General features: G+C 40.7%; 1 protein-coding gene across 2 annotated transcripts in view; it reads left to right on the forward strand.

Annotated features, from left to right (window-relative positions):
- Positions 1–26,022, forward strand: part of pdlim7 (PDZ and LIM domain 7) — a 134,047-nt gene that overhangs the window by 68,744 nt on the left and 39,281 nt on the right. The window contains exon 4 of one of the 2 annotated variants that reach the window (XM_067996346.1): positions 806–1,074. In XM_067996346.1, coding sequence (XP_067852447.1) covers positions 806–1,074 — 269 coding nt within the window. The remainder of the gene's footprint in view (positions 1–805; positions 1,075–26,022) is intronic. The other variant, XM_067996347.1, reaches the window with a different exon arrangement.

Here is a 26,022-nt window from a genome sequence, read left to right on the forward strand (position 1 = left end):
TTCTTTTCATAGAATGTCGTCAATCTCTGGAATAAGTTGCTAGAACGTATATTGAGTGTACGGCCTTCAAAAGGGAGCTGGGCAAGTCCTGCAAGTGGAAGATTTCTCTCGTTATAGAAGGTAGGCTAGTTAGCTGAAACCAGTGATATCAGTCACTGCGGTCTCCTGGAGCTTGCTTGATTACCTAAGGTTTTTTTCTCTCTCCCATGATATTTTGTGATTAGGGGAGGGAAGCTTGGTGTTTCATGTAGGTTGCATCATGCTTGATGGACCTGTTGGTCTTTTCCTAACCTAGACTTTCATTCCTAGTGAATTTAGAATTGACTTGTGCATTCACCTGCCTGCAATCCCCTCTCCTCCTTTTCTCACCCCCCCCCCCCCCGCACTTTCAGTTTAATGGACTGGACAATCCTGTTGGTGAGCATTCAAGTGGAAAACCCTTGTCCGAATGTCTTAATTGTTGTTAAGACTACTGTTATACAATTGTACATTCTCGGCACGTATTGCAACTGAACAAGTTTGGTGTGGAGAAGCTATTCTCCATGGAGGGGTGAGAACAATTTTACAAGGGCCAAGTGCAAATTATTAGGATATATTACATAGTAATGTTTTACCTTTTGGCCATCAATGTTCAGGCTGCTTGGATTTCTAAATCGGCAATTCACTGTTTTGTACTGTTATGTAATTACATTCTTAAATGATAATTGTGAAGCTTTCTTAACTGTGCTTGGGTTTTGCTGTTGGATAACTGTATAACTGCATGTTGCTTGCGGTGTTTTGAGTATTTGTGTGTTTTTTTGCTCAGGATTTTATGCTTGCTGCGTCTTCCGTTCCGAAGTACTCGTTTGACTCCAGCATGCCATTGAATAAGACAGCAAGACCATTTGGTGTTTCAACTACGGAAAGTTCAAACTCAGGAACACCAATAAAGTCAGTGAGCTACAAACCTGCATCCCTATATACTCCACCTTCTGCTTTGCCTAGTACCACACCCACATCCCAGACACACCTAAAATATGGTTCAGCCACAGAAAAACACAGCTCAACTGCATCCACCCTGCAGCATCCGAATGGGTATGTCAAAAATATGCTTTCATCCTCTCTACAAAATATAACCCTAATAAACTACAGCTTCAAAATTGTTGTGCTGGAAAGGAAGATCTATTGCTAAGTTAAGATTTACTGAGTGTCTTATTCAAAAAAAAATTCCATTTCTAGGAAATATATTAACTGCTCAGGCATTTCAGGTGGATGGGCAGAGTTCTTTAGGTAAAGCTATGTGCTTTGTTACTACTGGATGGAATCTCAAGTACAACCAACTGGTATTAAAACCCACAATGATTTAGTAATAGATTTTCCTCTCTCAAATGAGCACTGCCTTTATGAAAGTGTCTGGAAAACCTTTATTTGTTTACACGCAATGTATTATTATAAATTGCATCAACATGCCTTCTGCATGATGCATGGCTGTTCAAGCTATTCTAGTTTCCCAAACAAGGGAAACAATTTTTCAAACTTCTTGAAAGCTGTGCCATTTCAAGTCGTATGAACAAAATGTTTCACTGTTCACTACCTTATGAATGTAACTTCACAATTTGCTTTTGCTTTTTTTCACATTCATTTACCAATTTACCAAAAGATTTTGGTTGTTTAATTCACCAACAGTGGTGTTGTCCTGCTTGGAAAACTTGCATTCAAAATGATACAGAAGTCTGCTACTTAATTAAACTATTTACTTTAGGTAATTATGTGTAGTATTTTAAAACTATTTCTGCACAAAATGAAAGATGCTTGTTTCCTAAATTGTATTTATACTTGATTAGTCCGAGGTGGTCTGACATGCCTTAATATCATCTAGCTTGTTGCATGTTGATTAAGTGCATGCAACAGTATGGCATAAGGTTACTGTGTAGGGGCTGTGGATTGGCTGTAGTAACATATGTGCCAGGTTGTGACACATTCTTTTTAAGAAATTTATAAATGAGCTTAGTGGTCAGGGTCATATTATACTAGTGTGCAGTAATGAGTCCCCACACAGGCCCATACTTGGAAAGGAATATATTTATCTCTGCCTATATTGGGCCTCTTGAATGCTTACCTACTGCTCCAGCTAGCAGGCCTTGATGCAAGTGTTTGTCAGGAAGATGTACGAGTGTGTATATCTGCTGCTGATGCAGAATATTGTTCTCATGTCACTGAAACCCTAACTCTCTCGTCCATAATTTTGACCAATTTAAAAATAAGCATGCAGCCAACAAAAACGCGCCCAGACACACATGTAGAACTAAAAAAAGATGAGCTAATTATAGGCTAGGATTTGACTTCAGTGAGTGTTTGTTAACCCTGTGAGTACTGAAGAAAGTGTCCTTCAAAATATTAAATATAACTACTGCAAGCTTTTTAATTTAATTGGAGAAACTTGCTAATGAGGGGTGAAATTAATTTTTGGTGACAGCGCAAAAGTCAATGGAAAAGAAAATCGGGCGAGGTGTGAAACAGGCTGTCGATTCACTATCGCCCATTTTGCGCTCCCACAAAATACCAATTTCACCCTGTGATCTGTGGTTCTTATCTAATTCTGTATCACTTCAACACTAACGTACAGAAGCTGTGGCTCAGTGGTAACGCACTTGCCTCTGAGTCAGCTGGTTGTGGTTTCAAGTCCCACTCTTGAGGCTTGAACACAAAACCCGGGCTGACACTCCCAGTGCAGTACTGAGGGTGTGCTGCACTGTCAGAGGTGCTGTCTTTCGGATGAGACATCAAACTGAGGCCCCGTCTGCCTTCTCGGGTGAACGTAAAAGATCCGATGACATTATTTCGAAGAAAATCAGGGGAGTTCTCCCAGTTGTCCTGGCCAATATTTATCCCTCAATGATCATCACTTGGAGGGCGGGGGGGAAATTAACTGGCCATTGTCATATTGCTGTTTGTGGGAGCCTGCTATGCGCAAATTGGCTGCCGCGTTTCCTATATTACAACAGTGACTACACTTCAAAAGTACTTCATTGGCTGTAAAGCACATTGGGACGTCCTGAGGTTGTGAAATGGCACTTTATAAATGCAAGTCTTCCCTTTTGTTTTACAGAAAACAATTCTGTGGCCTTGTGTATCGTAATTTGGGAGTTGCGAGCACATTAAATACTAATGGGATTAAGTGTCCGTATGGGTGATTCTTATGTCCTCTTGTCAGTTTTAAATATTCACTAATTACATGAGGGTCACCTATGTTTAAATTACAATAAATGGATTATTACAACAGTGGGAATAACAAACAGAAAATGCTTGGAGGGATATGATATGAATTAATTTCCATGACTGGCTGACCAAATAACAGTTATGGTCTGTATGGCAAGCTACAATAAAAATAGTGTGTTGTGCTTCTCCATGTATTCTAATTCTTGCACTTACAGATTTTATTTCAGTTATTTTCCTTGTTTTCTTATGCTCTTTTCCACGGCACACTCTCCCCCTGCCCACCCCCCCCCCACCCCCAAAATGTCCTGACATATGGGACTCCAGTAGAACGTGGGTGAATACTGTCGGCATAAGGTGGTTGAGATGTTCTATATTTTATTTGTATTGAGACAACAGGCAAGAAGAAATACTGTACTTTTCCCTCTTGTGAATCTTTTTATGATGCGTGGTCTGTGTGAAGGAGGGAGCTGCAGGATGTACATATATGTGACTTTTTAATATATGTAGTCAGCAGACCTGTCTAATTAGTCAAGTGCTATCACAAGTCTGTTGTGCCTCAGGATGTTTATAGCAGCATGCTATTTTGAATTTTGTACCATCTGTTTATCTTATGGGTAGAGAAGACACACAATGTTTTGCTAACTTTTCCTGCATCACCAGAAGAGTGGAAATGTGTTTTGTTTCATTGATTTTTCTCTACTGTTTTCACACATGTGGGACAATGCATATGAAAAGGATATTTGAACTTGAGTCGCAAACTACTAAAATGAAAACCTGAAGTGCAACATAGCCTTTCAGCAAACCTGAAAGTTACAATTATTCTGACATTAATTAACCATTGATAGAGTATTACTCTGGACTGTCTTCCTTCTCTAGTTTTCAGATCATTCTTCCATCTGTATCTCTCTACTGTGAGCTTTTTCATTTATACTGCCATTTTCTATTTTGGCTTTCTTGGTAAGCTTTATCTGTTGGCTATATTTCCTATTTAACTCATCTTGCATCTTTCTTTTCTTTAGGTGGATACTCTAATCAAGTTAGTACATTTCTATCTTTGCATTTATTGATATGGGTGGCATGTTGTAATTCCTTCGAGTAAGAAGAGATCACAAACTTGTAGTTTCTCATTCTTTATATGTAGAAATCCAAGAAATGAACCTAAAATGCGCATAGTCATTGCATCCGTAAGTAATAAAACTCAAAGCCATTAACGGTTGTTTTCCAAAATATAAATGACATTAGCAATACAGTTTCCATTGACACCTAAAATCGTAATTTGTAGGTTTTATGTAGCAAATGAGATTGCATTAATATTTACTATTAAGAGATATAGCTTTTATTATACTGCATGAAGAATGAGAGACTCCCTTGTGTTTCTGTTTAACCCTTTAAGTACTGTACCAAGACAGTATTTGTTGCACTATTTTAAATTTTTATCAGTTCACTGCCTTTTTAATCAGTTTCACAAGGAACTATTTTAGATTTCAGTACAAATTGGAGTACTGCATGTAATTTATGTAGCTATTAAAATAAATTCAAGACTCAAAGGGGTAATGTGTAGCAGTCTAAATACACTGGTTTTGGTTGACCTAAAATTAGCTATGCATAGCAAGCTCCCTGCTTGAAATGGGCCAGGTGTTGGAATTTAGTCAAAGGAGACAGGACGAATTGTGTGACATGAGCCCTTGAAGGATATGAAGCAACTTTTTAAAGTAATGAGTGGCTGTTTCTGGGATGGGGAGGGGAGGACAGGGGAGGGCAGCGAGCCAGAGTCAATATTGTGACTGCACTTGTATAAGCTAGAAACAAATGTGGAAGAAGATGGCATGACTTAAGGAGTTGCCATGGTAAGACAACCCAGCACTAATTTGCCTGTCAACCTGTTCCACATTTACTGCTAGCCCATGCCAAGTCTTGACACAGCCTTGCAGCTGTTTAATTGCTTATCATCCATCGGCCTGGAATAAGCTTCCACCATCAACATATGTATGTTGATGATCACGAACTCTAGCTCTCCTCCATTTTCCTCAAACCCACAACTGTGTCTGTGTCACCAGACTGTCTGATATTAAGTTGTAGATATGAGCCATGTTTCCTCCAATTGGAGAATAGACGACTGAAGCTATAATTTTTGGCCCTTAACAGTCAATTCATTACTTGCTTACTGATTATTTGCTCAGGCTGAACCAAACTGTTAGTATTGTTGGCATATTGTTTAATCCAAAGCTGAACTTTAAACTCCATATGTTGTTCATCACTACGACAGCTTATTTTCCACCCTTTTCAAACATCACCCCCTCCAACCCTATTTCACTCCTACTGCCACCAAAACTCTTCTCTATGTCTTCATCAGCCTGCGACTCTTTCTCCAATGACCTCCTCTCATCCAAAACTCTGCTCACCCATCTTCCCTAACCCTCATTGGCTTTCTATTTCTCAACACAATTTAAAAACGTTGTCCTCATTTACAAATCCCTCCAACACCTTGCCCCGCTCTACCCTACCTTTACAACTTTATCCAACCTTGCATCCCCTCCCATGCTGTCTGGTCCTCTGACTCTTGCCTTCTGTGTATCCCCCTGTCTCCCTCCACTTCACTAATGGGAATAGAGCCTTCAGCTGTCTTGTCCCTATTCTCTGGAATTTCCTCCCTCAACCTTTCTAGCTTGCCAAGATATGAACACTTTTCTCAAAAAACCATTTCTTCATCTGAGCTTTTGGTCCAACCTCCTCCTAACTCCTGTAATTCTCTGCTTGCATAACAAAATTATACGTAATACAAGGGAATATACCTGAACTGGAGGAAAGCTCAAATTACAAGCCCTAGTTTCCCTTTAAGGAGGCCATTCTGGAGATCCTTGTATTTAAGAACATGGAAGTAGTATGAGAAGGTGAAGCTTCAGAACTCTCACCCCCAGCTCTTGTATCTGGTTCCCCTTCTCACCCCCTTCCACATAATGATTCAGACAACCACACAAACATCACAGTTAGTAGCTTGGCTTCATCTGAATGCGTATCTGGGAGCCTGTATGATTTCCTTTTCTGTCATTGAAAGGCTGGAAGAGCAGCTTGATAATACTATCATTGGTCCAGAACAAGGCAACATCTTACACATCCTGTATCCCTCTTACCAATGTTTACAAGCATTAGTAGAACTCTACACATCTAAGGGGTGCAAATACAGAGCTAGAGGTGTTAGCATTGAGTGAGTCATAGTGTACAGGTGAGGAGGACCAAATGGTGTGGTACAGGAGTATCAGGTATCTGATGCCTTAATGGCTGCTATCATTGACCCCTCTGCTTTGGGAATTGCAGCATTGTTGTGACATTGAGACATTTTGGTGCTGCAGCTGTTTGGGTTAGGAGATGGAAATACTGATTAACGCATCATCCATCTGTGTGCTTGAGATATCTATCTAGATATCGATCGATCTAGATATCGCTCGCTCTTGCGGACCTGAAGCCCGCTACTCTATGCCAACCATATATGTAGACCCCAGTACACCTACCTGAGAGTGGCCTTAATTATAGGTATGAGCGGTCTGGCTCTGGTCTCTGCTGATCTCCCGGCCTTGCCTCCTTTCACCTTGTACCATTTTAACCATGAAGTACTGTATTTGGGATGCTACAGAATCAACCATCATTAATTAGCTTGACTGCTTTATCACTGTGAACTCCACAGGCTCTATGTTCAAATGGCAGCAGTGGGTGGTGGTTTCAATGGGTGCATGGCAAACCCGAATAATAAAATCTTACCGTTCCCCACATGATCCAAGTTAATTGGTGGCCCTTAACGTGGCTTCTGGGTTTGCCGTCCGAAAGCTGCGCAGTGGGCAGACTGCACACCCACATGACAGGCTGTCAGCTGGAGCGTCTCTATTTAAAGGGCCATTGCTCCAATGGCTTTTGCTGTAGCAAACCCCAATATGACACAATGGAGCAGCACAGGGGCAAGGTTGCTTCAAGAATTAATGATCCTTCACTTCATGTGCTACTGGTCGGGGTGAGGAGGAGAAGGAGGAGGAGGAAGGAACTGTTTTACCCGGCCGAAAGGAGGAAGTGCCCTGCTTCTGCCAACAAGAAGGCCTGGCTCGAGGCAGCAGAGGAGGTCATCTGCAGCACTTGCGTCCAGTGCAGGAAGCATTTCAATGACCTAGTGAGTACATTTACTGATTCTCCTGTATTCCGTGTCCCACGTCACCCCCCTTCCCTTCAAGTCATTCTGCACTGCCAAAATACTCCATCACATTGATCCTCACTCCCACTTAAGGCTCATCCTTAACTTACCTGCATATCCTCACCTCCCCACTTGTGACCCCTCTGCTACCACTCACCCCAATCCTGATCCAAAGTGATGTCTCTGCCTCATACTTACCCTCTGATGCATCTCTTTCACGGTCTGCCTCACCCAAAGCAATGCATTCATCGGTTGGCCACTTTGCCATCACTCACTCACTCCCACGTCTGTACTTTCTCCCCTTCCAGGAGAAGAGAATGCAAAATGCACACGAGAGGGTGAGGACTGGAAGGGGGCCACAGCAAATAGTGGTCCTCACAGACGCGGAGGAGGAGGCCCTGCAGATCAGCTGTACCCTCGAGTGCCTGTCTGTCGGATGCCGAGATTGGTACCCACAAACGTCTGGTGACACAACTTTAACATTCATCACACACAACATGAATTGATGTTAACAATGCTTGGCATGTTGAACACCCCACTATGCTCATCGCAACATGGCACATCTGTGATGATGAATAATATTACCTTCTGTTCCCTTACAGGCCATTCAACGACTGCAGTGACAGGAGAGGGCGATTCCTCAGAGGAGCTCCAAGTCTCTGAGGACGCACCGTCACATCTTAGTGAGTCATCCACCAGCTCAGATACTCACACCTCGGCGGGCCTTGGTAGTCAGTTACTTGGGTTGGCACCTGGTGAGTCACCATGCGCAAGTGAGCACGAGCAGATACTGGTGCCAGGGGCAGGTGCAGAGAGTCTGCATTGGTGAACGCAATCCTTTCCAGGCTCTGCTCAGCTGGATGTAGATGCTCAACCCCGGAGGCCATCCTTTATAAGGAGAATGGAGATCGAGGAACAGCAGCACATTTGCGAAGTACTGGTAGAGGTGCCACGCGCACGCTCCACAATAGCGCAGAGGATGGAGGAGTCCAACTCCTGCATGAGTGGAATGGTGGCACAGGTACGTGAGGGAATCTCAGATATTGTCACAGGGACTTGCGCAACTGTCTGAGATGGTGTCGCAGGTAAGTGCAGGAATGTCTGCGATGGAGAGAAGCCTGACCTCCATCGAGCTTCAAGCACAGCTCACAAATGAATCCATTCAGGCCCTGACAATGGCCATTTGGACTCACTGTGAACAACATTCTGCTGATTTAAGAAGGCTAACAGATACTTTTGAAGTGGCCTTCTAAGGCATCACAGATGTCCTCCAAACTGTCATCCAGCAGGGTGGTAGGAGTGATGTGTGCCTGGCCCAGGAGAGGGCTGATGGCGAAAGGGGACATGGAAGTGGGGACGCCACTCAAATTGCTCCCAGGTCTCACCCGTTGCCCCCCTCTCAAACCAGTACCTGCAATGCTGCCTTCTCTCCAGGTGGCTGAGTCTTCCCCTGCACAGTGTCATGGGGTCCTCACTGCTCCAAAACCCAGAGGGCATAGGCCAAAAGCATCTAAGCAGCCAGGGCATGAACGTGTGCAACCTGCCACTACGTCTGCTGCAGCCACGGGATGCACCATGTAGAAGTAGTAGGAAGAGAAAGGCTTAGCTTTTGTGATCATGAAGAGTATGCACAAGGGTGTCTGACAGACTGTCATGTATTTCATTTATATTTGTTTTTTGTTAAAGTCAAATTAAATGTTATCATTCTCACCACTATTGCCACGTCTAGCCCATTCTTGACTGGCTTTTGTGATGGCGCCCCTTTAAGGTGCTTCATCATGAGCGGCGACACTTGATGCTACCCATTGGGTCACTTTACAGTGGGTGTATGTGTAGTTGCAGGACTGTTTTGTGCAGGGGCAGGCAGGTGTTGGCGCTGATCTTTCCTGGTGGTGTGAGGACTGGACTTTCTTTTTCTTTCTGATCATACGAGAACAGTTCACAAATGAGTGACTCCCTGGCCTCATGAACAGCCAGGTGAGCCGCTGCTTTGCCCATGGGTGGTTCCTCGTTCTCAATGTAGATGCTAGATGAGGGAATAAGGCCGCTTCAACCGGTACCCCTCTCTCTAGTGCTATTTCGTACAGGACACAACACACGACTATAATGCGACCCACTCTCGCTGGTGCGTGTTGACATGTTCCCCTAGAACGGTCAAAGCACCAAAATCGCATCTTCAGCTGCCCTATCGCATGTTCAGTTGTAGACCTGGTGGTGATGTGGCTGTCGTTGTATCGATGCTGTTGCTTGCTGATGGTTCTTCAGCGGTGTCATGAGCCACGTGTGCAGGGGGTATCCCTTGTCCCTGAGAAGCCAGCCCTTAAGGGTGTTTGATGCGTGGAAGATGGGCAGCGTGTTGGATTCCCTCAATGAAGGCATCGTGGCAGCTGCCAGGGAATCTGGTGTACACATGAAGGAATCTTTTGCAGTGGTCACAAATGAGCTGAGTGTTGATGGAGTGATAGCCCTTCCTGTTGAACAGTCCTGGCTCATGTGAAGGTGCTTGGATTGCTATATGGGTGCAATTGATTGCACTCTGTACTCGTGGGAAGCCAGCCACAGTGGAATCCTACTGCCCTCTCCGTCTGGCTGAGGTCATCCATGGGGAAGTTGACGTATTGCGAGGTCCTGAGAAACAAGCTGCCGGTCTTATGCTTATGCACTAGTGTGCAGACAACTGAGAGACCCCAGCGATGTCCCCAGTGGCACCCTGGAATGATCCAGAGGCGAAGAAGTGAAGGGCAGTGGTGACTTTAACAGCGACGGGTAATGAGATACTGCTCGGGCCAGCTGGGAGCAGCTCGGCATGAAGGAGGCTGCAGGCGTCTACGACCACCTGGTGACTCAGTCTCAGCTTCCGTATGCACTGCTCCTCAAAACTGGTATAGGAAGCTGAGCCTCTGTCTGTAGACCCTGTGACAAGGGTAATGCCTCCTGTGACGTTGCTACCTCTGTTGTTGCCCTCTGTGCTCTTGTGCAGGTGCCTGTGGCGCAGCACTGTGTTGGGGAGCTCCAAGTGGCGGAAGTGCGCGCTGTGCCTGGCGAGGCTGGTGATGTTGCCTGTCCTCGGATGTAGTGGTGAATGCAGCCATGGCGCCCCCCCCCCCCCCCCATCCTGATGGTGTCAGTTTGAGGGGGGACTGAAAAGTTGATAAATATGCGTAAACAGAAGAATTCTGAGTGGAAACCAAGAATTTTCAGTCTAAACACAGAGCTCCCAGCCAAAAGTTTGTCTGAGAGAATTGAGTGCCCTGCTACAATAACTCACCTTTTATCCCCATCTGTCAAACAGGCATTTAAATGTCCAAATGGCTGTTACCTGAAACACGCCTCCTACAACATGACGTGTTTCCACAGCACGGGAAACATGCTGAGGCTGAACGAAAATCACTCCCCTGCCTTAATCATCATGAAATTAACATATCAAGTTCAACTATGTTAATAAGTGCTTTAAATATCAGCCCTCCGGCTTTAATTGCTGGCGGGACTTCCGCATTCCAGAAGCGTGCCACGCAGATGCACCTCTGTGAGACGTGGAAGTTGGCGGTTTGGAGCCGGCTTCCTTACTTGCTCGGGATTTTCCCAACGCACCCGCACTTTGATTTGAAAATCGAGCCCCGTGAGTTTGTATTGCTCTTTTTTTCCAGCTTTGTTCTGCTAAACGCTTGTAAGTGCATCAATTACAGTTGGCTCTTAAATGACCTAGCAAACAATATTGTTATTTTACAAACTTATAACAACAAATTTCCCCAAAGGAAAGTGTTATCATAAAATGCTTAAAAAAACATTTCTGAAAATGTACTATAAAATTGCTAAAGATATCTGAACCCGTTTAAGAACTGGCACAAATGAAGTTTCCTTTAGGTCACTCCCATTGGTAAACAGTACACACAGCACATTGATATCTTAAGTGGACAAAGAAAATCATGCTTTTCTTAATTGTAACTTCACGATTTTTCTGCTCTGGGTATATCCAGCCATGGTTACTGAAAACCAGTCCACATAGTATACAGGACAATGTCTGTAGAAAGTAAATTTGTAGTGTAAAGAAAAGGCATTGAACCTGAGGTCAGGAAAGTAGTATCAATGTTGAAAGCACTGTGGATAAAAAGATTGATACCTCTTGAGTGCTAATGGAAGCTTTGGAATAATGGGTGTTTATTGCATTGCCTTTAGTTTGAACAGCATGCCTAAGTGTCATGAATGTCTACATTACAATAGCTCTGTGATGGCATAGTTCAAAAGATTTGTAGCCTTCAGTGTGTTTCTGGAAAATTTGAAGTAATTTTAGTCTAATAGAGGCAATAATTTTTACATTAGTGTGTTAAAAAGAATACCAGTATTGAGTTTATTCTGCTCCTAAGAAGATTTTTATATTTTGCACATTGCTTTTGCTAGTAGATTATTAAATGTTCATACATATTAAGAATTTTGTACTTTGAATGTGATACTTTGTGATTTGTGACTATAGTGCTTAATTCCTTGTTTATCCTTGACCTTGCTGCAGCATTCAACAGTCGACCATTTTCTGTAGCATAGCCCTCACTTGGTTCCACTCCTATTTGTCACATCCTAAGCTCATCTGCTGCAATGGCTTCTCCCACCTCCTGTGGTTACCTCAATAATGCCCAAAGGTTTAATCTTGGCCTCCTTGTCTACATGCTTACCCTCAGCAATATTATGTATAGATCTGGGTAAGCTATCTTAGTTAAGCCAACATCACTAAGCTTTACCTCTCCATCACCAGTCTCAAGTCTACAACCACCACTCTGTTGTCTGACTGCTTGTTCAATGTTGCCATGAATGACTTGAAGCTTTCTTCAATTCAATTCTGACAAGAGCAAAGCCTCTGTGGGAAGACTGAAGCCATTCCTGTTCATCCTTCATCAAAACCCTGCACCTTAGCTCATGATTCTGTTGCCTCCCCGATTGCTCAGTCTGATTGAACCCATCTATGTGCAAGCTCAGTTTGACACTAAGCTGAATTTAAACCAGATTTATTATCAAGGTGTCCATTTCTACCTTCACAACATCTACTCTTGCCTCACCCTCACCTCCACTGCAATTTTCATTCACACCTTCTACTTTCTGGCTTGACTACTTCAATGCTTTGTCATTCCCCTGAGCTTCACCCTACATAAACTTCAACTTGCCCATAAGTCTGCTAACACATTTTATCTCCCGCTAACTCCAACTCGGCTATCGTACTTATCCTCCCCCACCTCCATGTGACTTGAAGTTTCCCTCAAAATCTTCATTTACAAATCCCTCAGCCTTTGTAACCTCCTCCATCCTAATGTGCCAGCATGTGTCCTGCTCTGCATCTTACCTCTTTCCCTCCCTTTTCTCCCTCCCTCTGGGTCCATCTTCAGTTGTAGAACTTTCTTGGCCTCATTTTTTGGAAAACTCTCCCTAAACTCCAACTTTTTACAACTCCACATCTTCAGTCTTTGGTCACTTTCCATGCTGCCTCTACGAATAATCTGTGTCCTTTTTTGCCTCCTTTTGTTGAGTGCATTTTGGCGTTTTCTATATTAAAGGGGCTATATAAATGCTTGTTGATTTTAACGTGTAGTTGACGATTTGATAGGTGCTTATAGGTAGCTGTATTTGGGAGTTTTCAAGCAAGCTAAGTTCCTGGAATATCTGGTACAGCCAGCTCTGAAAATTTTGACTTTATGCTAGCTGTAGAGCTGAGTTCATATGGCAACAGACGCATTACCTGCTACAGTGTGAAATGTAGCCATTTTGAGTCATTTGGAATTAACAATATAAAAAAAGCAACAATGAACAAGGTTTGCAGATCATTGCTGGTATCTCAGTGACCCCACAGTTTCCAAATGCAAAATATCTTGCAAGACTTCAAACAATAGTGTCTCTTTAGTCTTGCAGTCTGTAAGCCTATTAGTTTTTCTATATTGCAAAAAGAACTTTGAAATACTTAAAACAAAAAGTAACTTCTCTTTTTTTGTGTGTTTGGAATTAATGCATACAAGTAGTATATCTTGTTGAGTGCTCTATACCTTTCCAGATATTGGCAAGTTTAAAAAATCTAATTTCCCAACTCTGCTTGAAAATTGGCATTTAAAAATTTGCCATGTTAGTACTGTTGTTGACTGACAATTTAGTGAGCAGTTTTTTTTCAGTTTTCATCACCAAGGACTTAGCTGTTCTAAATAAAAGAATTTTATGGACTTTTTTTTATTACTTCCTATATTTAGTTAATTTTCTATTCATCTTGCCCATTGCTTGTTTGCTGTGGTTTTTCATGTCTTACAATTTACTCTAATCTTGATTTTTGTACTGTAATGTACTCATAGTGAAAATGAAGATAAATCTGAGCATCGTCCCAAGTTTCATGTTCTTCGAGATGAAGAAATGCTTTATGATCTTGGTGACTATAGGTAAGCAGAGCAAGCATGATACCAGTGAGAGTCCTAAATATAACTGGCTTTAAATCTCCTTTTTTTGTGTGGAATGTGTTTGATAGGATTTATTAAAATGAAAAAGTAACTTTTGGGCAACTGTGCCTTTCTTAATTATGGCATGTTGCAGTTTGAGAGATTTTGTTGTAATCAGTGGATGAGTGCAAATCTTAGTATAGTTTGAGCTTGGATAAGCTTGGCCTTTTTCAATGGCAGAGTTGATCTTTTGACTGGAAAATCCAAATAGCCAGGTTCAACTTCGCCATTAACTTGCATGGAGAAATGGGTGTTTTTTTTTAGCAGTTTGTGCCTGGTTTTAGTTCTATTAACTCGGATTAATTTAGACTTGACTAAACTGAATATCCAGGTTGGTTTGCACATTTTATATTTTTATAGCCTCATATCTTTGTTTCCTTATTTTATCCTTTTTCTCTCTTCTCTCCAAGTAGTGTTCAGTTGAGAAGCCACCATAGGTGATACCACTCTTGTAGTCTGCCCACCTTTTTAAAAAAAAAATTTCAGTATGTATTTATAAACTAGACTCGACCATGCACAAAGCTATAAAACTTTAAGTTTAATGTGCACTCTGAATGCACTGTACAAAAACATGATTTTATTTAGTATTGCAGAGACATATACCTTCAGCTTGAAGGGAGGTTTTTTTTTACTATAAATGGTTTCCTGGTCTGTGACACTCAATGGTGCACCAATGTGATATATTTATGTATTGAACCGTCAGGGACACTGAATGTTGTCTTGGCTATTTTTTGATCCTTTAGAACCTATTCAGTGAGGTGAGACCAAATAGCAAATGGAGTTAATATGAACAGAGGCACACAATATTGTAAAATTACTCAATTGAAATGCATGGTGTTGTGTATTGTTATTTCTTCCCTTTCACCTTTCTCCTTGAGAAAGAAATCCTGAATGTGTGTTGTTGTCAGATTAACCTCCTGTTTAAAAGTTGGTCTTCTAAATGATGTGACCTGTTGGTTAAATCCACTTTTGTCGACGTGTAGTCTGATGAGACTCAGAAGATGTAGTATGATACTCTGGTACTGTCTCAATCTCTCATAGCAACAGGGGAAAGGTTACCACCAAGATTGGTAGTCTTGTGCTTACTTTTGTATATATCATTGTATTTTCTTCTGATTCTCATATATTGGACTATAGAGCTCTAATGGCTCCACTTCTCTTTCCCACCAACCAAGCTCAGTGGAAAAGATTATTGTTCAGTTTTAAACTTTGAAATTAAATACCAAGTTTAACAGGAGAGGTATTAATATCACTTATTTTGCATGCAGAAATGAGTTCTTGGATTTTGTGAAAATAAATCATAGAAAGGAAAAATGCTTCAGAGTAACAGTAATGGTTCTAAACCCAAAGTGTTTCATTGAGCTTATGTGGAAAATTTTTTGTTTAGTGTCACCTGGCCTCTAGTTGTCTGGTGTGACATTTTTCTGGAATAGTTTACTGCTGGTGCTTTTATTTTTTGGAGGACATATTCATACCAAATAATTTTACACACTTGTGAAGCCCTTTCCACGGTCGTCTTTTTTTTCTGCAGTACTGGCGAGATGGCGGGTGACGGATAATCTCTTTGGAAAGAAACATTGTGTAACATTAAAATACATTATCTAATTTCAGATCCTCCTACATGGTATTTGCTGAACGTAGCCTTTCTGCCTTTGACAGTAGCTGCAATTAGACTACGTAGAGTATTTTTCTGAAGGTTTTAGGTGTCAGCTTTGGCTCGGTGATAGCACTCTTGCCTCTGAATCAAAAGGTTGTGGGTTCAAGCCTCACACCAGAGACTTGAACACCCAATCTAGGCTGACGCTGTTGGTGGTGCTGTCTTTCAAATGAGATGTTAAACTAATGTCCCATCTGCGCTCTCAGGTGGATATAAAAGATATCATGGCACTATTTCGAAGAAGAGCAGGGGTATTCTTCTGATATCCTAGCCAACATTTATCTCTCAGTCAACACCACTAAAAACAGATTATCTGATCATTATGTCATTGCTATTCGTGGGACCAAGCTGTATGAAAAATGGCTGCCACATTTCCCTACATTACAACAGTGACTCACGTCAAAAGTACTTTATTGGCTGTGAAGCACTTTGGGATGTCCTGAGGTCATAAAAGGCACTAAATCAATGCAAGTTCTTTCTTTCACTCTTTCTCTTTTAACACCTAATAAACACATAATATAGGCATTCTACCAAGGTTGACCATCGTGTTATCATCCCCAATGATGCCAGTAAGAAGCGACTGATAGAGGACACTGAGGATTGGCGGCCAAAAACGGGAACAACCCAGTCCCGCTCTTTCCGTATTCTTGCTCAGCTGACAGGCACTGATTTCAGTAAGTGCAGTGGCACCATTAACATGAAATGATGACATTAAACTGCATGTCAAATAGACAGTTGATATTTTCTTAACATTAATACAAAGCTTCTCTTGCCTCCATGACACATGTAATTGCTAACTTCCACATTGATACAACTGCTGAACATCTACTATATCATTACACATAGTGTAAGGAGAATTTGTTTGATCTGATTTAGTTGAAACATGTAATGCGTTATTTAAGTTTATGGATTGCACAATTTCTGCCTTTTAAAAAAAAATGGTTAGAAGAACAGCTTTCATTTAGATATCACCTATAACATAGTAAACAATCCAAGGTATCGCAGAGCAGAAATGGACACCGAGGAATGATAAAGCCAATGAAGAAATGGCTGTCGATGAGACTTTTAAAGATGGGGTGAAGAGAAATTTGAAGTGGATGGTTTTAGGGAGCAAGTTGGAAAGTAGGGACAAGATGGCTGAAATCTCTGCCATTGATAGTGAGGGGAAAATGGAATAGACAAGAGGCCAGAGTCAGAAAATCAAAGCCCATATGCTTGGATGTAGGTCTGGAGGAAGTTGTAGAGCTAGTGAGGAATAAGGCCATGGAGAGAATGAAATTCAATGCATTAAAGCTGAGGAGTCAGTTGAGGTTGGTGAAGGCAGGGAAGATTGGCAAGCAGGACTTAGTGAAGCACATACATGGCTAGAAGAGTTTTGGATGAGTTGCATGGGGTGGAGCTTGGGAGACTGGTAAGAAGGGCATTGGTGTAGTCGAGACTAAAGCAGTCCAGGATATAAATTAGCACCTGTAGCAACAGTAACAAAATAACTCAACTCAACATCAATAGCTTTTATGTGGAAGGTCAGTATTTGTGGATTGAAGGATTGAGGAACAGCAAAGTGTTTGGTACAGCAGTTATTAGCAAGATTATAAACTAATTTGTCCTTCTGAATAATCATTGTAATGCCTATACATCGATAATCACATAATTTTGCTAGGGTAGAAATCTAAATAAAATAGAATTACTGATGGAAAATTTCCTGTTGAGTATTGAAAAATAATAGTTTCTAGAATTGTGGATAGAATTTAAGTTTGGAGCAGTTTATTTTTACCAAACATTAGTTCACTTTAGAACCTGAGAAATGAGTAAGTATATAGTCAAGGTTTCCTTTAATTCAGAAGTACGTCTCACTGTAGAGTCTGAGAGTATTGCATGCAGATGTTTGCTGTGAGCAATGCATAAATTACGCTGTCACATTGGTTTTATGACCTATAAACCTGACTTGTGTTCTGGTGTAAATTTTCTTTTGCATCTCAATTGCATGAGGGGAATGTTTTAGAAATGATAATCTGGGACAAAATTAACAATCACTTGGACAAGTGTGGATTAATTAAGGAAAGCCAGCACAGATTTGTTAAAGGCAAATAGTGTTTAACTAACTTGAGTTTTCTGATGAGGTAACAGAGAGGGTTGATGAGGGCAATGCGGTTGATGTGTGTATGGACTTAAAGGCGTTTGATAAAGTGCCACATAATTGGCTTGTCAGCAAAGTTGAAGCCCATGGAATCAAAGAGGACGTGGCAGCATGGGTACGAAATTGGCTAAGTGACAGGAACAGAGAGTAATGGTGAACGGTTCTTTTTTGGATTGGAGGGAGGTGTACAGTGGTGTTCCCCAGTGGTCAGTACTAGGATCACTGCTTTTCTTGATATATATTAATGACTTGGACTTGGGTGTACAGGGCACAATTTCAAAATTTGCAGATGACACAAATCTTGGAAGGGCAGTGAACAGTGAGGAGGATAGTGATAGACTTCAAGAGGACATAGACAGGCTGGTGGAATGGGCGGACACGTGGCAGATGAAATTTAACGCAGAGAAGTGCAAAGTGATACATTTTGGTAGGAAGAACGAGGAGAGGCAATATAAACTAAAGGGTACAATTCTAACGGGGTGCGGGAACAGAGATACCTGGAAGTATATGTGCACAAATTGTTGAAGGTGGCAGGGCAGGTTGAGAAAGCAGTTAAAAAAGCACACTGGATGCTAGGCTTTATAAATAGAGTCATAGATTACAAATGCAAGGAGCTTATGTTGAACCTTTATAAAACTGGTTCGGCCACAACTGGAGTATTGTGTCCAATTCTGGGCACCACATTTTTTAGGAAGGATCTGAAGGCCTTAGAGTCTGTGGAAAAAATTTACTAGAATGATTTCAGGGATGAGGGACTTCAGTTACGTGGATAGAATGGAGAAGCTGGGGTTGCTCTCCTTAGAGCAGAGAAGGTTGAGAGGAGATTTGATGGAGGTGCTCAAGATCATGAGGGGTCTAGACAGAGTAGATAGAAACTGTTGCCATTGGCGGAAGGTTCGAGAACCAGAGGACGTAGATTTAAGGTGATTGGCAAAAAAAACAAAGGCAACAAGAGGAAAAACCTCTTTACGAGCAAGTGGAATGCACTGCCTGAAAGGGTGGTGGAGGCAGATTCATTTGTGGCTTTCGAAAGGGAATTGGATAAGTACTTGATGGGGGGAAAAATTTGCAGGGCTACGGGGAAAGGACAGGGGAATAGGATTAACTGGATTTCTCTTGCTGATAGCTGGCATGGGCTTGCTGGGCCGAATGGCCTCCTTGTGTGCGGTAACCATTCTTTGATTCTATGAGATAAAACTTAGTTGACCTTCATTTGGGTTTTCTTTTTAACAGCACTTAGGTGGAACTGAAATGAAAAGGTGAACAGTTTTTCCTTGTACAAAAAGTAGTTGTGCTGGAAAAATCAACCTGTGAGCATGAAAGCAAGCAATGGGTAGTCATATTTCAATGTATTTACAACTAGTTAGAGGCAAAAATCAGAAAACAAAATATTTAGTGTTTTTTTTTTCAATTTTGAAATGGCGCATGCTGTTAATTGAGCATCCCTTATTCTTTCCGATTAATTTCAGTGCGAGATCCAGATGATGAAGTTGTTAAAAGGGCAAGGTAAGATGTGGAAGAGGAAAGTGATTTGCTTACACAAAATAAGTATAATAATAAGCCTTTCGATTAAACATTAGGGTTGGTTGAAAACAGATTTTATGACGCTTTAAGGATTGCATATTCTAGGCAGTTGAACCCAGCCTATAATAATGTATTTTTCCATTATAAATTTCTTATTTTCATATTTATAATGGATACTGTCTATTTAAGCTTGTCATGCTGTAATTATGCCCTCCTGCCAGTGGAGGCACTGCAATGCCATGACTGGGAGGAGGGTGTAATTACAGTGTGACGTGTTTACATCGATAACTGCCGTTATAAATGAAAATACAAAAATGAGGACAGCATGTATAACTTTAAAATAGGGGCTATATTATGTCTGCATGCCAGTTCCAATTATCCCCTGCCCTCTAATCTCACTTCACCTTTAGTCTACATCTGGTCTTGCCTCTCCATGCATTTCCACAGGCAATTGACTGGTGGTATATTATTAGTTACTATAATTAGTAGATGTAAATTATAAGCATCACACCAATTATATATCTGTTTAAAAAGTATTTAGCAAGTTAAGCCAGAAAGAAAAGTTTGAGAAGTCACTTTCATACTCCTCATTATGTTTTGTGAAATGCACCTTGCCTTTCTTCTGATGAAATTGTACACTATCTTGAAAATCATCTGAGTGAGGATTACGTTCATTGTTGGGTTTCAATGCCAAGTATTGCTTTCATAACTGAGTAATGGAATTATAAGCAGCTCTGTCTCCCAAGCAAAGACAAAATTGTAGAACCTCAATCAAATATATACAGTAGCTTGAGTATAAGTACTCTTGCCTGAAATGCTAACCAGGAAGGTTTCCTCTCCTTGTAGCAAAATCGTAAACTCATCCTTTATAAATATTTATATTCAGACAGAGGAAATGTTTTTCCCCCTTCCCCTTCCCGAAGACTATTGATTCTTATTGAAGGATGAGTTTATTTCCCTTTTTTTAATAAATTTATTGTTTTGTAAGGATAAATAAAGCATTAATATTCATTTGAAGACTAGAAATGCCTATTGAATGACAGAGAGCAAAAATATGGCTGGAACTTTCAAATTCAGCAGGGGCGTACAACGTCCAACCAGCTGTCCATTATACACCCACCTGACTTTCCTTTTCACTGACATCACTGGAAAGGAAAATTGGACAGAGTGTATAACAGGCAGCTGATCTGATGCCGCCAGTGTTACATCCCAACTGAAGTTGAATGTTCCGCTCTGTGTGTAAATGTCTATGAATGAAATTTCAGTATAATTGTCGTCTTTGAATTTGGCTTTCATATTTTGGTTCCTTGCATTGGTTAGTATCAGCAAAAACCTGCTGAGTAGCTTATCCAAGATTAAGGAGCAAAAATACAAAGGAGAAGTTATTGAATATGGTGTATTGTTTATCAAGTGATATACAATTGAAGGACAAAAGTCATAGCTGAAACTTTAAGCAGCTAAATGACCTTTCAATCATGGGGCAAGCAAGGTAGGTCTGTTGTGTTCTGAAAATGAATCAAAGTTTTGGAAAGCAGTAATTGTTATAATTTTGGGGGGAGAAATTCAACTCAGTCATCTGTTTTGCACCTGATCGGGCGGCCATGAGTTGAAAATGGGAGGAGGGGTGGAGGTGTACCTCGGGTGGCCCATGACGCCCAAGGCTCCTCTGATGCCAAATTCAGGTGGGCCTCCAAATTGGCAAGTAGCCCGCCCAACTGAAACAGGCTACTTTACGAGGTCTTGAGCAGGTTAACCAATGGTCTTTTAAAGAGACTGCTGAAGGCAGCTTAAAAAACAGCTTCTAAACTTTTTATATTTTTGTAGAGTTGGATTTTGTAGAGTTTATGCTCTATTAAAAATACTTCAGCTATCCCAAGCTGTAGGAATAACATGTTTTCTGCTGAACTGATCCTTTTAGTTCATTAAGAAAACATGCTCCAGATGCACACTCACACTTAGTTTGAATTGAGGTTCATCCTAAATGCTAAAGTTGAAACCATGCTTATCTCCTTTCATAACCTAAGCTTCAACTATGTATTATATTGAAGTCATATCAAGTGGACTTTTCTACTCAGGCTTAGTAATGGCCCATCCATAAGTCACTTTTTCTTCATAACGTTAATTCTATTGGCTGCTTTAGTTGTTGAAACTGTAATATGTTTATCTGGCATGAGCAGAGGTGGTTTCCAGATTTATCTGAGCTGCTCGCCCCTAGCTGTAAAATAAATGTTACCACTTTTACATGAGTTTGACTCTAGAACCTTTGCAATTTCTTCAAAATATTCTCTTAACTGGTATGAAGGTACACCTGCATCAAACCAATCCTGAGCTTATTCCTATAAATCTGGTATCTGTGACCTTACTGCAGGATTAATATTGAAGACTAGGCTTTGTGAGAAATGTTGAAGCTTTTCCTTAACTTTCTAAATCTGTCATTTTACACTTTTTTTCTCTTCTCTCCTTCCTCTCTTATCCTCCACAGAGAAAAGTTTATCACCGAAATGCAGAGCCCACGCTATACGAGATTGCGTGATTGGCATCATGAAAGATCTGCTCATGCTCTTAATATAAAAACTTGAACTGGAGTAGAGCACAGTTGTCACTAGTTTGCTATCTCTTGAATCCTCTGTCTAGATGTAGCTTCTGTACTGAACATTGCATATCTCTTGTTCTGAGCTTTTTTTTGCTCTCCCATAAAGTTTCAGATATGTGCACTGTAATACACTGTTACAATATCTGTTATACATAAAATATAAAAGACTGGATTGTTTTGGAGATTTCAATTTGTTAATCAGCATGTTTTTGGTTTAAAATTCAGTTAGTACAAAACATAATATGCATCATAATGGAAGAGTTGAGCATGATTTTGAGGTGAACAAAATATTTCTGGAACTTATTAAGCTACAGTTAAGTAATGCATACATTTTCTTTTGGTTGCAAATGCAAGGTCTAGGCGCAGGAGATCAAATCAACCTGGTAAAATTTAGCTTGAAGCCTTTCACCTGACTAGAGAATCTGTAATGGTTGGTCCTGTGTTGTGGGAACATAAAACATCACTTGACAGAGCTTTACATTGGCTGCGACTTCAATGATTGTAGAACTGGGGACCGGGAAGCTATTGCATATGTTTGTAACATAGCATTAGTGCACTGTATACAAATTTATATATACTGGTTTGTTTTGAGAAAATATTTTAATAAAGGTTCATGAATTAAGTGCTTCTCCATATTGATTTCCATATAAATGTGCCAACTAAATGATAGATTTTTAACATTAGATATCCAACTCTAAAATGCAGAGATGAATTGTGAAACTTTGGCGGGCAAAAATTGCAAGCCCATATTTAATTGATACATTCCTAATGCAAAGGTATAACTGAACATATTAACCACACAATCACAAGCACAAGTTTGATGCTAACCAGAATAATACAAATCGCTGCTGTCAGAAATCCTGCTTCAAACACCAGGCTTTTTCACTCTTCAGAAATGGGACTCCTGTTGAGACTGAATAGAGCATCAGCTCCAACAGACAAACTGATTTCTTTATGAAGAGTGACACAGTAAACTCTTCCAAGGTTAACCACATATTTAATTCTTCATATACTTTTTAACTGTTACTTGAGATAAATGGAACCTTTTTAAAGAAGGAAATGAGGAAGTATAAAAATTATAAACTTTGACATGTTTCAGCTTTTTCTTGATCAAACACTGCATTGCCAAATGATGAACAAATGTAGCAGTCTCCAAATCTGCAATTCTATTATTCATAGAATAGATGCTGTTGAACTCCTTCCCATACATAGTGTGCCATTTGATACATTAGTCTCATCTGGATTGCCAAATCTGGTTGGATGTATTCCTGGACCTTTGATCACATGACGTTTGATCGCGTTTGCCCGCAGTTTGCAAATGTTGTTTCTATCTTTTTATAAAGGTTGATCCCCTGTAGTTGTGTGTCTTTGCTTGCACATAACAATATTTTTAGACTGAAATTTAGTTCAAATAGAGCTTGTTTAAGCTAAATAAATACTTGTCGAAAATTCCTAGTTTTATCAAGTGCTTTAATTGGAAAATAAAATGAGTAGTGCAGACCAGTGGTTATGTTTTTTTGTAGAACACAACATCTTTGTTCAAAAAATATAGTTTGAAGCTAATTCTATTTTAAAAATTTGTTTAAACTTTGTTTGTGGCTCAACATATTTTGTGATTTCATCTCTCCTTTCTTCTGGTTTTGGACTCGATCCAAAGTTGGCAACCCCATTCGTGCCACCCATGCTGTTTCCCCATACCGCTGATTATAGCCCTTTTTGAGTAGTTCTTCACGACATTGGAGGCAGGAAAGATTTGGCGCCAGAACTTGATGCTATCGCACAAGAAGTCCCGTGTGCACAAACTGCATTCTCTAGTTCTGCTTTTTCTTTCCTGGTTTGTCCACAGCAGTGTAACCTTTCATTCTTGGAGATTCCAGGATAATCAGAAGGGTTGGCAACACTACTCGCAGCTGAGATCAGCTAACTCAGCACAGACTAGGATTTAAACCAAATTATTTTCATCTAGTTCATTATTTAAACGGAGTCCAGATGGTACATAGGGTTTAATGGAACTGACTACAGTACTGGTTTGACAGTTTCCAAGTCAGAAACTGAAGAAAGAATCAATGATGTTCATGGTTACTTCTGCAACTTGTGGGGCAATAATTTTTACATAACTAGACTAGTTTTTTTTTAAATTGGAAGAAAAAGGTTTGGTGTAAAGCATAAATCTTCACTGTGATGGAAAAGGGTGCTTTTTAGTCACACGTTTCAGACTCGGCTGACAGGTTGATGTTTCTGTGTCTTACATCTATAACACGTTCAGGGAGGTTCTGACAATGGATTCTTTGTAGGAGATCCTCCTATTAAAGACTGTATGACAGAAACCTTGCTGCCTCTCTCACCTTCACTTTATGCTCACTTTTACTTCATAGTGTTGTTTTGACAGTTACCAAGCTAATACCCTGGAAACCAGCTCTTGAAGGAGCTGAGGATCATAGATATGGCCACACAATACGGGCGCCTGACATGTTCTGCCTAATTTTAAAACACACAAATTAAGCCTTTCAAGTCACTTTCGTGCCCCAGATGATCAGCACACTAATTACAGGCGAGTGGAGATAAAAGGCCAAGAGTCAATGCAAATTAACCAGAGAGAGATCACGTGACAAAACGCACCTGCCACCAAAAACTAGCTGAGTATCTTTAATTCACACCACACTAGAATGGCTGGGTCTGAAATGACTAATTGCTTTGTAACAAATCTTTGTAATAAAGTGATCATCTTTGTCTTTGTTAATCTGTGACTCTTTTGTTCAGCACTTTAAAGTTAGTAACAGTTAATTCAGTGCTAATAACCGCTGAAATTTAACCTGCACAAAGGAACAATCAGTAAACGATTGCGGGGCTAGAAACGGACCCCGTTATCTGCATCAAATATGGTGGTGCGCCACATACCATGCCTCCGTATGAATGAGGCAGGAATTGAGAGTAAGGGCTACAGAGCCAAGCAGGCAGAGCAGCGCCTGGGAGATTGATCGTCGATCCTGAGAAACTCCCAGACAATCCGGGAGGGTTAGCAACCATGGTCTCATCGCATTTGTCTATAGTGAATTTCTGACAACAGGCACAAGTTGTTTGTACTGGAGCTTAATCTCCGTTACATGACCAACGGGTGCTACTGTATGTCTGGGTCTAAGCCGACTTTTCCATATACATTAAATTGTCAGCCAGCAAATGATGAAATATTGATATTCATGCTGAATTGAACCTGGATATTAGGTATTATTTTATAATTATGAAAAGGTTAATTTCAGATCTGGTTTGGGTGAGGTTCCAAAAACTAAAGATATTTTAATTTTGACACAATGTTCCAATGTTTATTATACTTTGAGATTTTTTTTGCTACCTATGCCAGGTTCCCAATCTTTTTTTAAAAAAACTCTTAACTGTTGAAATGCTTTAACCTTTCAACGTTTTTCACGTGTTTTTGTGAAAGATTGTGATGAATATTCTACAGCAGTTTCATAAGCACTTTCATTGTGTACAACTGATTTATATCATTTTGTTTGAAGTACATTTAAGATCTGAGGTGTGAGCTATCTTTCTGAAAGCTCTTGGTTTCAATTTGAATAAACCAAAAAGGATTGCTCAGCCAGACACACACATGATAACAGAATTGCCATACTCTTTTTTTTGTCACATCAATTACCCAGAGCATGTGGTTGAATGAAATTGATTTGCTTTATAAATGCTTGAATTTAAAATGCAGCTTATATAACTTTCATGTAGATCTAATAGTTCTTTTACAGGTGGATGGTTAAAATGGTGGTTGGGGAGTTTTGTTCCTGACCGCCATTTTAACTGAACTGAAAATTCATTCAGGAGGGCAGCCCAACCCATTCAGGTGGAGGCCTAATTGTCATGCAAAAGTCTCGGCCCACTGATATCATCGGCGAATCGCCGTGATTTTAAATGGCACAAACAGGAGGTCCGCCCAGCTTGAAACTTGCCAGTGAAACCTGGCGAGATTGGTGGCTCACAGACCCCCTGATGCTGTATAAATGGGGCATGCAGCTGTAGTGCAATGGGTCATTGGATCTCCTCTGCCTGGCTTACCAATAGAGTCTCCACATTGCTTCTCTTATTTTGCCTTATTTCACCTAAGAAACCTTACTCTCGTCATCAGGGTGCTATTATTGACATTAATTTCTGGATAGACAATCAGCAGCAACCTCAGGAGCTTCGGAGCAGCAACTCCTAGAAGGCATGATGTGAGGGTGGCTGATTGTAGGAGGCTGTACCTAGCACACAGGATGCACAGATCCAGAGTAA

Source organism: Heptranchias perlo, chromosome 14, assembly GCF_035084215.1.
Source record: "Heptranchias perlo isolate sHepPer1 chromosome 14, sHepPer1.hap1, whole genome shotgun sequence".
NCBI lineage: Eukaryota > Metazoa > Chordata > Chondrichthyes > Hexanchiformes > Hexanchidae > Heptranchias > Heptranchias perlo.